The following is a 14,262-nucleotide window of genomic DNA, read 5'->3' on the forward strand; positions in this document are numbered from 1 at the left end:
GTTGCCCGATTGTTTAAAACAAATCTTGTCGTTGAGTTAATTGTATTAGCTCTTAGGGGCGAGGGCCCAGAATTCCCCTCCCTCGGTTGAAAAAAGTCGGAAAATCGTCAGCTCTAAGGGTAAAAAAAATCTCTCAAACGTCGACAGTCCACCCAAAAGCCGATTTACACAAAGACAGAAGAAAAATACCTTCTTTGGGATCTACCACGGCAACGCCAGGCACTCTCTCATTGCCAGAGAGTAAGACGTTCTCTGGAACAAGATGCATGATCTTATCCATGTAACGGTGCGTGCGTATCGTGTAGCAAACCTGACAGTCGGATATCACTGTGAGTTTTTTATTTCCTGTGAAGAAATCACGGGAGGGCAGACCAACTATTGAATGAATGATGCTGTGTGCTAGAGCTGAAAACCTATGAAGTCCCTGATCTTTGGAAAAAACACTTAGTAACTACTTGGACAAAGAAAAACCAAGGTTTGGGCAGGACAGTCAGCAGTAAAAACTTGGCTTCCTAGAATACTGAAATAGAATTACACTTTGTGTCCAAAGGTTGTTGATGGGCATTTGGGGTATTAAGACAGAATTGGCAAGTTGAATGCATTTTGTCACATTTGTTCTTTGTTTTTTTAAACTTCCATGTTCTTTTTTGGTAACTTGGTATGAATGGGAAACTGACAAAAACTTTTTTTGTGATGCTGTGAATGATTAAAATATTCTGAAAAATTTCAAACTGGAACTTCACTGATGACGTATTTTTGACTTACTCAAACTTTAAGGGCCTCCTTTTTTATATTCTGAACAGTCAACTTCAAATGTGACACCCTGGAATATTCTCTTTAAAAGAAATGATAGCAGCATTTGAAAAAGCAAGGGGAACACTTTTATTCCCCTAGATGTCGTAACAACTGATATTCCTGGTCTCGTAAAGGAAAGGTGCAATAATGTGGTCGGTACATGCCAGTTGCTGCTACCGACGTTTACCTTCAATATCGTCCCCCACGAAGAACAGAGCTCTAGGGGAGCCATGAAGTAGATCTAGCCTCTTGACCGGCGCTGGCGTGCTGTGAGACGTATCGCTGAAGTCTCCTAGAAAAGTAAGACCAAAACATCCTTGACTGGGATAGGGCCAATATGATTCAACCAACAGACCGACTGTGCCCGCTACGTCACGTGATCTACAGCATAGTGGGTATCAAACATCAGCAAACATGGCGTCCTCCTGTAGAAAAGTGTCACAAGTGTCACACCGAAAATAAAGCTGACAGTCGGTACAGTACTCAGACTACTGATGTGCTGAGTACTACACCGAAAATCAGCTTTAGTTTGGGTAGAAAGACACTTATGACACACTTTGCTATGGAAGAACGCCACGTTTGACAGCCATGCTAGAGCGTTGGCCAAGTGAATACGCCCCACTGAGTAAAATCAACTCTTGACTGTGAGCAGGTGGCTGGGTTCCTGTGTATTCGCGATATTCACACTTTCAATATCCTCGCACTGTCACCCTGGACTTCGGAGAGGGGTGATTACCTTGATGGAAGAGCCTCAAGATGCCCCAACCGCATGCCATGAGCTGCACCTCACCGCCCCTCGAGGTGGTCACCCGTACAACTTCCACCACTAGGACTATGTTTTGATCTGCTAGTGATGTGTGGAAATATACAGGCTGAAGAAAAAACAAACAAACAATGAGCGACACAAAGATGGGTAATGGGCATTGCTCCCGACCTTTATCATCATGCTGCCATTTTGTCTTATCCCTGTATACCCAATGACAAAAACAATAAAAGATTGCTTATTGACAAAATGGGACACTGACTATATTTTTTCCAGCCTCAATTTGGTTACACTGCTTTCAATGGTGGAAAACAAGATGGCTGTCCCATGACAAAGCTCTCCATGGGTATTCATTAAGTTATTCCTGCTAACTGGATCCATAAGCGTTCCTTCGACCCTCTGGGTGGAGTAGTACACGGCTGGATTCTGCCATTCCAGGCACGAATGGCTAATCAACCATCTCTACCCTCATAGGTACCCAAAGTGCTGGGCGGCGAGAGTTGGAGTAAACTGACTTGCTTAAGGACACAACATGTAGGCCTGAACAGCAGCTGAATTCGCATCCCTGACCACATGCTCAAAAGTTAACGTACAAGGCCACTAGGCCTGACACAGAAATTTGAGTGGGAGAAAAACGACCTCCCTGATTCTAATACAAACAGATCTGCATGTTTGTTTGTTAACAAAACGTGTTCAACCACACCACACATTGTTCAGATTCAACTTGCATGAAAAAGTCTTGGATCTCTGACTGCTAAGTGGCTGGAGATCTTTTGCTGAGATATAAACCGTACCACGTTATATGGAAGTCTTGAGGTGTTGGCTGGCCCTCTTTTGGTGCTCTGTCGCGGCCCCACCCAGGAACGGCCAAAAAACATCTTGTACGTCACATCGTAGAGGTGTAACCTCACTTCGTACTCCACTTTGATGTCTTCTTCCTGAAGTGGTTAGACGGGAAGTTTGAACTGATCACATAGGGGTACACTAAGTATGAATCTGAAAACCATCAACAAAGCTCACGTTCACATTTTGCATTCGGGGGGGGGGGACTGAACTGTTTACTCCAATGTTTCATAAATGTACTGTACATGAACTGCTACGGAATGTGCACGTACTGGTTGTCAGGGTTGAAGTTCCCAAGATCTCATGCATGTACTCCTATATGCTAATTGTAACCTTTGTTTGTTTACATCGTACATTTGCATGTGACCTAGATACCTTGCACTCTCAGTAGTGAGATTTGCATAGGGAGCGAGCTACCGCAAAGGATTATGGGGCGATCTTTTAACATGTGCGAGACAGGCTAAGAATAGAGAGTGGCAATCTGAAACCGGCTTTTTCCTAATCCTAAACGAAAGCCTGAGTGAATGTAAGTCAACCAGGATCAAACAACTCTGAAAGCCAAATTGTATTATTTTCACCACCAAGATGTTTGTTTGAGAAACTGTTTTATTCAATAAACTCAGCGTTCTGGTAGATCTGGAATGAACTGTGTGATCGTTGTTGTTTGCATCGGATTCAAGACTCAAGTGGCAGAACGTGTGAGTTATTACAAAGCGTTTAGGGTTCGAGTATGAAAAGCAGATAGCCCTCGGGATTGACATAACAGACAATACCTGGTGACATGAAATACATGTATTTGACATTTTGAAAACCTTTACACTCTTTTTTTAGTTTCATTTTGATCAGAACAGCACTGACCAGAAACTGGTACGTGGGAATTGACCAGGTACAGTACCCGCGCTAAGTTTCTTGTACAAATGCAGACAATGAATTTTTGGCCCCTACATTGAGGAAAGTGAGCAGGACCAGAGCTCCCAAAAGTGTGACCCTCCATTCCAAAAGCCAAGCTGACAAACATCTTCTATTCTCAAGCTATTATCAGGAAAATGACACCAGTATTCATGATGAACAAACGAAGAACGTCAATAACTTTCACTAATCGTACCTGCAACTGCATGTACCAGACAGCTTGCTGCAGACAAAAACTGCACTTTTTGGACCACTTTCAAGTATTGTACCATGTACAATCTACTTTGACACAGGGGGATACGAACTGTTAAACATCAATTACCTACCTTTGTACATGAGTCATTCGATAAATTTGGGGTCCACAGTGTGACAATTTTCCATCCCTGTTGCCATCTGACATGTTTGACATGCGATGTACATGTATCACTGAAACTGATTTCAAACCACATTGTGCATGTATTGTTATTTGTTTGGCAGGTAATTTGCAGTCCTTATTCAATCTTGGAATTAACAAATCACATGCCAGACGTAACAGGGACGGGACAAAAATTGGACCCCAAATTTATAGAATGATGCATGTACATGTATACATGTACATGTATGTACATGTGTACATGTACTGTACAGGTACAGTACTTCAGCCTGGTTTATGAATGGTGGTCACTTACATGTACTGTAAATACGACAATATACATGTACATGTAGCTGAAGGCATACACATGTGAAACCCAATATTTGACAGCAATTAGACACCTCTCAGTCAACTACTGTAGCATTTGACTGCAGGTTTTAAATGATACAAAACAGTATTTTCAATGCAGAATTTGGACCCATTAACAGCTCTTCATTTCACGTACAGGAACATGGTTGCCATGCAGGTTTCATCAGTTTCCACGGTAACCACAAAATTGGTTTCAGTGCCAAGCCAGTTTCATTTTCACAATCCTTAAGTGGCTTTCAACTGCCCATGCAGCAAAAAAGAATAATAAACACCACCACCGTTTACTCAATCAAAATCTCCCTGGGCCGTAGATTTGTATCGCTCAGTGTCTCGTGAATGGAAGCATTGTCATGAGGGCTCTAGCCGGAAAATGTTAAATAATGGACTATGTTTCCAATAAAAGCACCTTTCTAGGGCCAACTTAAAGCAGTGCTCAGTACAAGTTGTTTTTCTTGCCAACTGCTCCCGATATAGACAAAGTTTGTGAAGATTTGCCATTTGCTGATGATGGAAGCTAGTAACTGAGAACCTTAAATATGTGACCTCAAAATGAGCTGAAAGCTGGAATTTTCAAACTGAGAGATTGGTATTTTTAAATTCAGCAGAAAGAGAGCTTTCCAATTGCATGTAAATGGAACACATTGGGTAAAAGTTTAAGATGACGATGTGGCATTATTCTGGCAGCTCTGCGTCTTTGCTCCTGACACTATTTCAACATATCTGACCAGGCATGAATATGCTTTTGTCAAAATTGCTGAGAAAATGACATTTTTAAATATGTGATTCTGCGAAACTCTTTCCAAATATTACAAAACCTCAAAATTGACCTCCACTTCAATATGACTTTGAACCCTGAAAATTGTCGTGACAGGTCACATGTACATGTACTGTATGCATTACAGTAATCCATTAAAGCATTCACTGCAAAGTGCAGAAAATTTAGTGTTTTTTTTGTGGGGGGGGCCACCACGAACAAAGGCTCAACACTGATGGAAATTCTCATACTCTGCAAATACCCAAGTCAGATAGCCAACTCAGCATCGAGTGACATTAAAAATACCCTTTTCTATCAATAAAAGAGTGCAGAATGTTCAATCATTCATGATGGTGTCTTTGTGATAACGAGATGAGCACTTTAGCAGATGCACGCTGTGTACGCTAACGTATACAATCTGTCACGGACAATTCCATGACGAGGACGGAGTGGGGAGAACAAAAGAAAAATGGATCAATCTTCTGAACTACAAGCACCACAACCACAAATGCAGTAGCAGATTGAAGAAAAATCTACATTAATTAAAGAGAAGAAGACGTATCAGTTGAGTGGTACGCCGCTGAAACGGAACACAGTTACATGAGAGAGCGCTTTTTGGTTTGAAAACATTTTTGGAGAGTCTGAAACAAAGGATTTTCGTTACCCATTTTGGTATTTTAAAAATGAAATATGCGCATGCTACGTGTACATGTACGTAACCTTTTTTGCCATTAAGCCAAAGTGAAGCTAAGAAAGGTTAACACTCTCTGCTAAAAGAGATTTTGTGCCTGATTGGTGGCCTCTTCTGTTTGAACTCGTTCTGTTTGTGCCAAAGATGAGTGGAAAACTGCAACATTTCTAACCATGACCGAAGTAAACCAAGGTCTCTGGGCAATGCTTTAAACTGAGGAGAGAAACAGAGAAATTCTTAACATTTGTAAATCATTTTTTGGTAAGTCAGTGTTTACAGAAACAATCAAAATGTTTCTCTGTCATATTCCCTTTCAGGAAACTTTGTTCGTAAAGACAGGTACATGTACATTGAACATGGTGAATGTACTTTATTTATCCTAGTCCATTTTTGTAATGTAACTATATGTACGTAATGAAGACTAAGTACATTCGTCAGCTCAGTGTTGAAAGGTCATTACAGCAAAAATGTAATTTTTGAAAATACTCTTGGGCCTTACCCTCAGCATGCAAGAAATGTTGTATTTAAATTTCAACAAATTTTGTTGCCAGGTGTCGTGTTCAGAATACCAGTAGTAATTTCCAGTAAGGATCTTATAATGCAGTTTTCCAGTAAGAGCCTTTTGGCACTGACATGACGAATAACATGTGTGTACATGACCGATGGCAGTGGATACGTACATGTTCATGTAACTCTGCTTATTGCTGTTAAGATCCTGGTAAGATCTGGGTCATCCCATGAGGTTGGGGCACAATTTGTGATGGTGTCAATTGTTACATTGGTTCCGTAAAAATGAACAGCTACAAATGTATTTCCCTGAATGTGGATTCCAAATTGACATTGTTATACGCCTTGCAAGGCTGAATACAGAGGTGTGTGTTATTTTTACAGAGTAAAGGACCTACTCTACAGGTCATGACAGGTGGTAAAAGTTACCCATGTAACAAGGACACCGTCACAAATTGCACCCCAACCTCATGGAATGACCCATCTACTGACGGTGTGCCACTGTGAAAAACTGATCCCTACTCATATTGATACAGGTGCCCATGGAGTTGCAACAGCACCTGACCTGAAAAACACATCCAGTAGGGCCCAATCATGCCCGCCCAAAGAAAGCCCAGTTTGCAGATCCTTCAGTCTGTGTTTACATATGCTTAATGTCAAAATGCTGTAAGGCAAAGTTTATTAGGTCTCCTGGAATTGGATTTCATGAAGCATCCATGGAACAGGATGAGCGTGGACTACCAGTAACTTGCAGTGGCACCGTGAGGGAAATATGAACTTCAAGTTCATCAGGATGCAATATTTTGGGGGGGGGCGGCACACTGCCAGAAACCCTACACGTACTGGCGTACTGGTTCTTTTCTTTGAAGTTGACATGTTCATTTATGAAGTACTTCACATACAGAACAGAAAACAAGGAACAGGTTAGGTACCCATTTTTTGGGGGGGGGGAATTTTTGAAGGGACAAAAATCAGGAAATTTATAAGTACCCATTTGTGCCCTTTCTGCTGGACAGATCGAAAAAAGCTTTGGAAATTTATGGAAAATAAACCACTCCTAGAACCCCTTCAAAGAACCTCCTTTCTCTCTTTACATTTCAAAATCAAACATTAAAAATAAATCCCCCCTTTCTGAAGGGGAAATGCCCCCAAAGTCCACTCCTATTGGCTCTTCCAATATATTCCTTACAGCAAACTACAGTTGTACTTCAACATACAAAACCTCCACGTATCATCTTGAGATGAATAACTGGTAACCGTAAACTTTCCCATCAATCTATAAACATACTGGTACCTTTTCTGAGAACATCGGACCAAGTCCATCAATGCTTAGAAGAGTTACACAAAATGGAACCCAGTCCTCACTCGTGGCTTTCTCCACCAATGTGCGCCGGTAGCTGGCAGGAACAAAATAACCCTTCTTAAACTGCAAGCCGATGTCCCTCACGTCTTGCTTGGTTTGAGACACCCTGGGCGTAAAGACACCGTCAAGCGAAGGATACGGAGACGGGGCCGTAGCATGATGAAGAGGTGCAAGCTGATTTGGAAAAGTGCCAATGGACACCGCCATACCCTTTGTCCGAGACAAGTTAGAATTTGTACTAGCCGGTGCGAGCAGGCTGGGCGTGGCCAGAGTAATGGTAGGTACACGCAATGCCTGCCTCTTCTTGACGCCAGGTGGCTTCTTCGGGTGTCCGGTCGACATCCTTGCCAGGCTCTTCACAGCTCCGTCTTGACATCCGAGCTGGCAATCTACTGTACACCCAATCCCTCCCAGACAAACATGTACAGCGAAAACACTCCCGACAGACGTGGCTCTGCCAATCACAAATTCCCTCGGTACCACAATCCTCCATTACACTTCAAGGGCATATCTGACCTATTCTCTCAGACGGCCCGTTCATGACATCCACTGTTACCAATACAGGCCCCGGTTGCCATCACAGCAACATGCATGTTGTGTGTGGGCAGCCTGCCTACAATAATGTACAGCCTGCAAAGATGGGATAAAGTAATAACATTGGTATGGGATACGTGCCATTCCACCAGATTTTTTTTCCTTTCCAAACACAAAACACCTCCGTTCCTCTGTTAATAATTCCCCGCGTACAGCAACCAGCTCCCCCGTATTCAAACAGCGCTCCCGTTCCCTGCGTCTACTTTGGTTTCCATGGCGATTTATCTCCGCTCCAACGGCTCTCCACAACGCGAGCAAACCTTCAACTATCAGTGGACGGGTGAGTCAATGATTGATTGATGTAGGTCAAGAATACATGGGCAAATTCTGAACTAGCTTGAATGGCGTGACCTATTTATGTCTAATCGATAGTCTGGCTTGCTCATGATATCAGGATGTGTATTCAAAATCACAGGGCCCAGGATTTCCCAGGATGCATACCAGTTACTATGAAGATATATTGTCCGCTGCAAATATGTACTTCTGTACCCTACATGTACATGCACCTCAGGCAGAGAGGGCAACCACAATGTTCTTCATTAGGTACAGTACGTACATACATAAACAATAAAGGTTCAGTGTACTTCTGGCACACTGTTCACGTACATGTGGTAACCAGACATCTCAATTTTGCTGCCTTATCCTGGATAAAACTGTGGAAGCGAAGGCCGGACGGTATGGACGGGCCTTTGTAACACACGAGTATGGACGAAACGTGCGACGAGGAAGAGTAACATAGAGGGCGCTTCTCTGATTTGAATAATTCCCACCGGTAGATTAAAACAGGATTACATCATAAGGTAGGTATGGATTGAACCAAATAAATGGGGGAGGGGAGGCATTTAAATTGGGCACGTTTTTATGACCGTCACACCTGCAGGTAACACAGTACTGCACGTAACTCCGATTTTGTGATTTTCACTTTCCTTTCTTAAACTGAATACCATATTTGCCTTTCTTTTCTTTCTTTTTTTAACAATTTGGAAATCATTAAAGACTCCCATCTTACTGCTGTTCCTAAGGGCAAGATGGGTGGGCAGAGTTTGTAGAAATATCTCCCTTGACTGATGTCAGATTCTACATGTACATGTACTGTACCGCCAATCATGCACGGTCCCATTACTTTGAGAAAAGGTCGTATTTGTAATCAATTTTTTGTTGAAGTACTTATTATTTGGTGTTGTAAATGTAAACCGTGTGAGAATTTTTCCAAACTTGCGGTGTGTGTACTCATTTATACCAGCCAAACGGGGGGAAAAACTGTGCACGACTGTGACACGGAGTGATTAGAAACTATTCAGTGAACTTGCCATTGGGGGTTTCTGGGTGGCGTCATCAATATTGGCAAATACATGTACAACGTAGTGGGCCTTGAAGGAGCTTTGTCTTTGCAGATTCCCTTACATGCATCACAATACAGGCGATTCACAATAGTGTGCCACCAAGAGTTTGCAACACGTTGGCCAATCAGAACCCGCAAAATTTGTCAACCTTTCCAAACTCACATTGGATCGACCGATTTCGTGCGTTGTGATTGGCCAACACATTGCAAACTCTTGGTGGCGCACTGTTGTGAAACGCCCGTATTCACAAGAAGGTTCTTGGTTTTTCTTTTCATTACTTTGCACACTGATCTCCACTTTTGCACATCTTTGATCGGGGTATTCAAAAACCATAGGCAAAGTTTTTACAAAGTTTCAACTCCATCCAATTAAAGATATCCAAATCATTGACTGGAAAAAACTTGAAAACTTTAAATTAAATATAGTGTTACAAGATTTAACTTTACAAAAAACTGGGGGGTCCCAAAATATACAATTCCCCTGGGTGGTAGGCCTACCTGTACATGTAGGTAGCAGTAACCTACCGTAGGCCTACTCCAACCCATTTTTGAAACTGCTCATTCTCATATACATGATAACATCACTGAGTATCGATCCATATCTCTGTTTGGTCAATTGGTAGCTATTCCATATTTCAATGCCAAACTCAAAAGGGCTAATTCAAGTGCACTGACGGGAAAATCTGATGCAACCCTTTTTTTTAGAAGCTTGCAGAAAAAAAGTGAATGGCTTAGCCAAAAAAGTGAATGGCTTAGCCAAAAGAGTGAATGAGTGAATGGCTTAGCCAAAAGAGTGAATGAGTGAATGGCTTAGCCAAAAGAGTGAATGAGTGAATGGCTTAGCCAAAAAAGTGAATGAGTGAATGGCTTAGCCAAAAGAGTGAATGAGTGAATGGCTTAGCCAAAAGAGTGAATGAGTGAATGGCTTAGCCAAGAGTGAATGGCTTAGCCAAAAGAGTGAATGGCTTAGCCAAAAGAGTGAATGGCTTAGCCAAAAGAGTGAATGAGTGAATGAGTTAGCCAAAAGAGTGAATGAGTGAATGGCTTAGCCAAAAAAGTGAATGGCTTAGCCAAAAAAGTTATAGTGTAAATCAACAAGAACAAGTTATATTTCAGTTTAAAAAACATAGGCTGAAACCAAATGATTAAATGGCTGTATGGTTGCAATTTACAATCAGCATGACTGATGGGACAAGAAAAAAGTCACTTTTCAGAAAAGTAGATCTATGCAAAAAGCTATCTGTTTTCAACTGAGATTTATTGTAAAGTCTTCTCAAAATTAATCATTGATACATAAACAACCAGTGAACATTACATCCAATATAACCAAAGTTACAAATTCCAATACTCGGCTCACCAAAATCGTGACTGACGGGACATTTTTTGCACATTTTTCTCAGCATACAATACTTGAAAGTCATTTTTAGGTCTTCAAACTGATGTTTTAAACAGAAGAGAACGATGATAGACATTACTTTTAATATCATTTGAGTCACAAAATACAAGTAGCTCTGTAATTACTTCTAATGCCTTCTCCCATCTCATCTTCAGTACAGAGAGCTGCTTAAGCACAAAATTTGCTTCAGCGGGAAAAAAAGTCGCTTAATAAACAAAAGTTACCAGCTCAAACTCTATCTGATTGTCATGCTAACCAAAAAATAGCTAAATACGATCCCAAAACAATATGTACATACATCACATGGAGTTTTGGCTGGTTACCTGATTTAGCAAGTAAGGTTTTTTCGCGCTTAAGCAAATTTTGTGCTTAAGCAGCTCTACGAAATTGGCCCCCTGGTTTAAATCATTACACAGTGTTTATTCGGACTTCCCCTGTGTTGTTTATGCATGTACATGTACATGTACCAAGGACATTGTGCGCATACACGTGTAGGTGCACTGTGTAAAACAGCGCACATGATCACTTGGTTTGGGGTGTAAAGATCTATGTATTTGGAATTATCCAATTCAAACTTTGTAATAAACATCTCTAGAATGAATCCTAAACGGAACATTGGACGTTGTTTTCACAATATCCTCTTATCCACCCTGAGCTGAAGTGCGCCCTCACCGGCGAAAGAAAGACATACGGTACTACCGGTAAGCTTTCCAACCAGATTCTTGCACGTGTTTGGCGTGCACACAAAGACCACGCATTCTAGACTAAAATCACTGCACATACTCAGCATACTCTGCGTCAATGGCACATGAACTTGCACACCTATGCAGTGTGTGCGTACCAAAGGACTGTCAATGTCATTTCAAAACACACCCTCTTTCGTTCCTGCTTGGAGCGGATACCAAACAGCATCTCTCACTGGCTCAAATATGCTTACTGTACCACCTTCTGCAAGTTTCAAGCACAGTATTTGCATGTACAAGTACATGGAGTACTGGTTATTCTGGACGTCAAGAATCATACCATTACACGTGACCATATCAAAGAGCACTTCAACCCATGTTCCAGCTCTGAGATGATGGTGTTGGGGATGGTGCAGAGGCAACATGCACTGGGACATTACAACTACTGTACTGTCAGTAACTATAGCTGATGCTTTGGGGGGCTGGTCTGCTGGGATTGGAAATAATTCCCCTCTTGACACTGAAGTACATGTACATGTACATGTAGGTAGGACTGCTGTCCCATTGAGCTGTTGTGAGAGCCAATTTTGATGTGACTGGAAATACAGGTAGCAGGCTCTTCTTATTCCAGGAAGGCATGATATCTCCAACTTGCAGAATTGGGATTTCATGTCACCTGTGACATCATGATGCTGACGTTAGGACATACATCTTGGGCAACATAAATTCCTTGGACGTGTTAATGTCAAGTTTTTGGGCCAAGACACTTTCAGAAACCCAGCGCTTGAGAAGCCCCCCCAATCCCATCGATATGCCTTTTCCCGTGGGAAATTTGTTCTAAAAGTTGAAAACTGAAGTATTTATAAGTATATCATATAATGTATTAAAATGTTTACATGTAAATTGATGTCATTGTGCATAATCATATTTACATATACTTCAAATTTTGAACAAAAGTGCAAATCACAGAGTGGAAATGTACGTGACTGACAGGACAGCATGTGACTGACGGGACAAATTTTGAGAATGAATATTTTCTTCCTTAGATATCAGTGAACTTTTTTCTCAGGTTTTTGTATGAGATTGACTAAAAGATAGATTAAATTTTAAATGAAATACACATATATAAGTGTAAAAAATAAACAACTTTTTTGTGAATGATGGGACATTTTAATACTTAAATTTGAAAATTGAAATACACAGGTTCACTCATAAAGTTTCTACTAGGGTGTAATTTCTATCCTGGACTACAGTTAAGGTCCACCAAAGTTGACATTGAACTATTAATAAATTTCTTTGGTGCTTCGGCACTATATAACTTGGGATCAAGACTTTCTACAAATTTTAAGGTTCTCACACCTAGTTCCCCAAACTTCAAACTGCCATAAAAATAAATCAAATTAAAGCAGGCAAAAGTGGTTTCTGACGTCTTAGATAGTCTACTTCACAGGTGAAAAACAACTGGAAGCATTGAATAAACTTTAAAACTTCATGCAAGTGCAACGTTCCTATGGAATTTTATTGTGGTCTATGGGCATTATGGGGAAAATCTGAATTGACTAAACTTTTCACCTTTCCATTAAATACATGTAGCCCTATGCCCGAAATTTCACTGTTGATGCACTGTGAATATCTATACATGTACTGAAAAGGTTTGTTAATACTGGTACATGGCTTATGCAGCAAAAAATGAGGAAAACATGCAAGTCCCTGTAAAGACAAAGTGAATGGAGGGTTGCCATGGTTGCCCCCTTTGCCCAGTCACGAGTGCAAATTTGGAGCAACCTCTGACCTGGTTAATAACAGTACTGCCTACTGGTTGGTGTATGGAACTACTGTAGCCTACCATGCCTACAGTAGTTCCATACACTCAGGCTGAGTGTTGGCAAATCGCAGAGAATGCTTCAAATCCAATTCCAAACAGTAAGATATTAAATGTTACATGTAAGACGCAAATGTCATTTCATGTGTAGCAGAAGTCCAACATGTCTGCATAGCTTATGTCCAAAAGTTACATCATGAACACCAGTGTTGCATTCGAGTCCATCACAAGTCCATGCAAAAAACAGTGCAAGTCCCTGTGTAACTTCCATCACAAGTCATTCAGTCTCAAGCCAAATCACAAGCTTTGCAAATGAGCTGTGATTGTTGTTTACCTTGTTACTAGTATGAGCTGGCCTTGTGGAGGTAGGCCTACTTGTGACTGGACTTGTGAAGGGACTTGTGTTGTGAAACTTGGAAGTTGTATCAGGTAATGCACTCGGATGAAACATTCCTCTGGTTTGGTTCTGACGAACACTGACGGAAAGTGACAACGTTAATAGTTTAATACTCACTACTTTTTCATAGTCATCCAAACCTTCCAAGACTTGAACAAGCAAACAGTAACATTTCGACGGGTTTCCCGCTACTTCATCGCTCCTTTCACCGGCAAATGGCTGAACCTGGTTACTGGCTGCAAAGACATCTTTCCACGACGGTTTCAATTTCAGCGCCCTCCGATCTGCTAACCGGTTGCTAACACCGCTGGCGGCCATTTTTTTGTACATGTATTTCCAACCTCACGCCCGGGAGCGATCACATCGTAACGTGTAGCTTTGCTGCTGGGAATCAACCTCGTTGTCAGTGTGCACTGTGTGGCACGCACCTGTCCGCTTTCTCGGCGCAGGGGGAGGGGTCAGGCTGGATTTTTGTAATGGCTCATGTTGAAACGATGATGATACACTGCATGATATACATTGTCTACAATGATGCACTCAGGCCTACTTTAGTTATTTGTTATTAATTTCCTAATTTTGTCTCCTTTTTTTAAAGAGCAGAGTGGGTGGCGGGAGGGATTTCGACCACCCCACCCTGGATTCGCACCTGGGTACCATCATTTCTGCTTATCCAAATGAGGCG

At 41.5% G+C, this 14,262-nt stretch overlaps 2 protein-coding genes across 4 annotated transcripts in view; one reads left to right on the forward strand and one right to left on the reverse strand.

Annotated features, from left to right (window-relative positions):
• The window catches only part of LOC110976504 (nephrocystin-4-like), a 36,955-nt gene extending 23,040 nt beyond the window's left edge, over positions 1 to 13,915 (reverse strand). The window contains exons 1-5 of one of the 3 annotated variants that reach the window (XM_022229828.2): positions 13,698 to 13,915; positions 2,353 to 2,496; positions 1,532 to 1,667; positions 983 to 1,087; positions 190 to 345 (exon numbers count right to left, since the gene is read on the reverse strand). In XM_022229828.2, the coding sequence (XP_022085520.2) occupies positions 190 to 345; positions 983 to 1,087; positions 1,532 to 1,667; positions 2,353 to 2,496; positions 13,698 to 13,910 (754 nt within the window). In that variant the 5' untranslated portion in view covers positions 13,911 to 13,915. Of the gene's footprint in view, positions 1 to 189; positions 346 to 982; positions 1,088 to 1,531; positions 1,668 to 2,352; positions 2,497 to 7,277; positions 8,191 to 13,697 lie in introns of those variants that run through there. The other 2 variants (XM_022229826.2, XM_022229827.2) reach the window with 2 other exon arrangements.
• Positions 8,721 to 14,262, forward strand: part of kazn (kazrin, periplakin interacting protein) — a 57,697-nt gene continuing 52,155 nt past the window's right edge. Inside the window, exon 1 of the mRNA XM_087147504.1 lies at positions 8,721 to 8,740. The gene's annotated coding sequence lies outside the window, so the exon portion shown is untranslated. The remainder of the gene's footprint in view (positions 8,741 to 14,262) is intronic.

This window comes from Acanthaster planci, linkage group LG16 (assembly GCF_054643075.1).
Source record: "Acanthaster planci isolate LZ-2023a linkage group LG16, COTS_SCS, whole genome shotgun sequence".
In the NCBI taxonomy this organism is placed as follows: domain Eukaryota; kingdom Metazoa; phylum Echinodermata; class Asteroidea; order Valvatida; family Acanthasteridae; genus Acanthaster; species Acanthaster planci.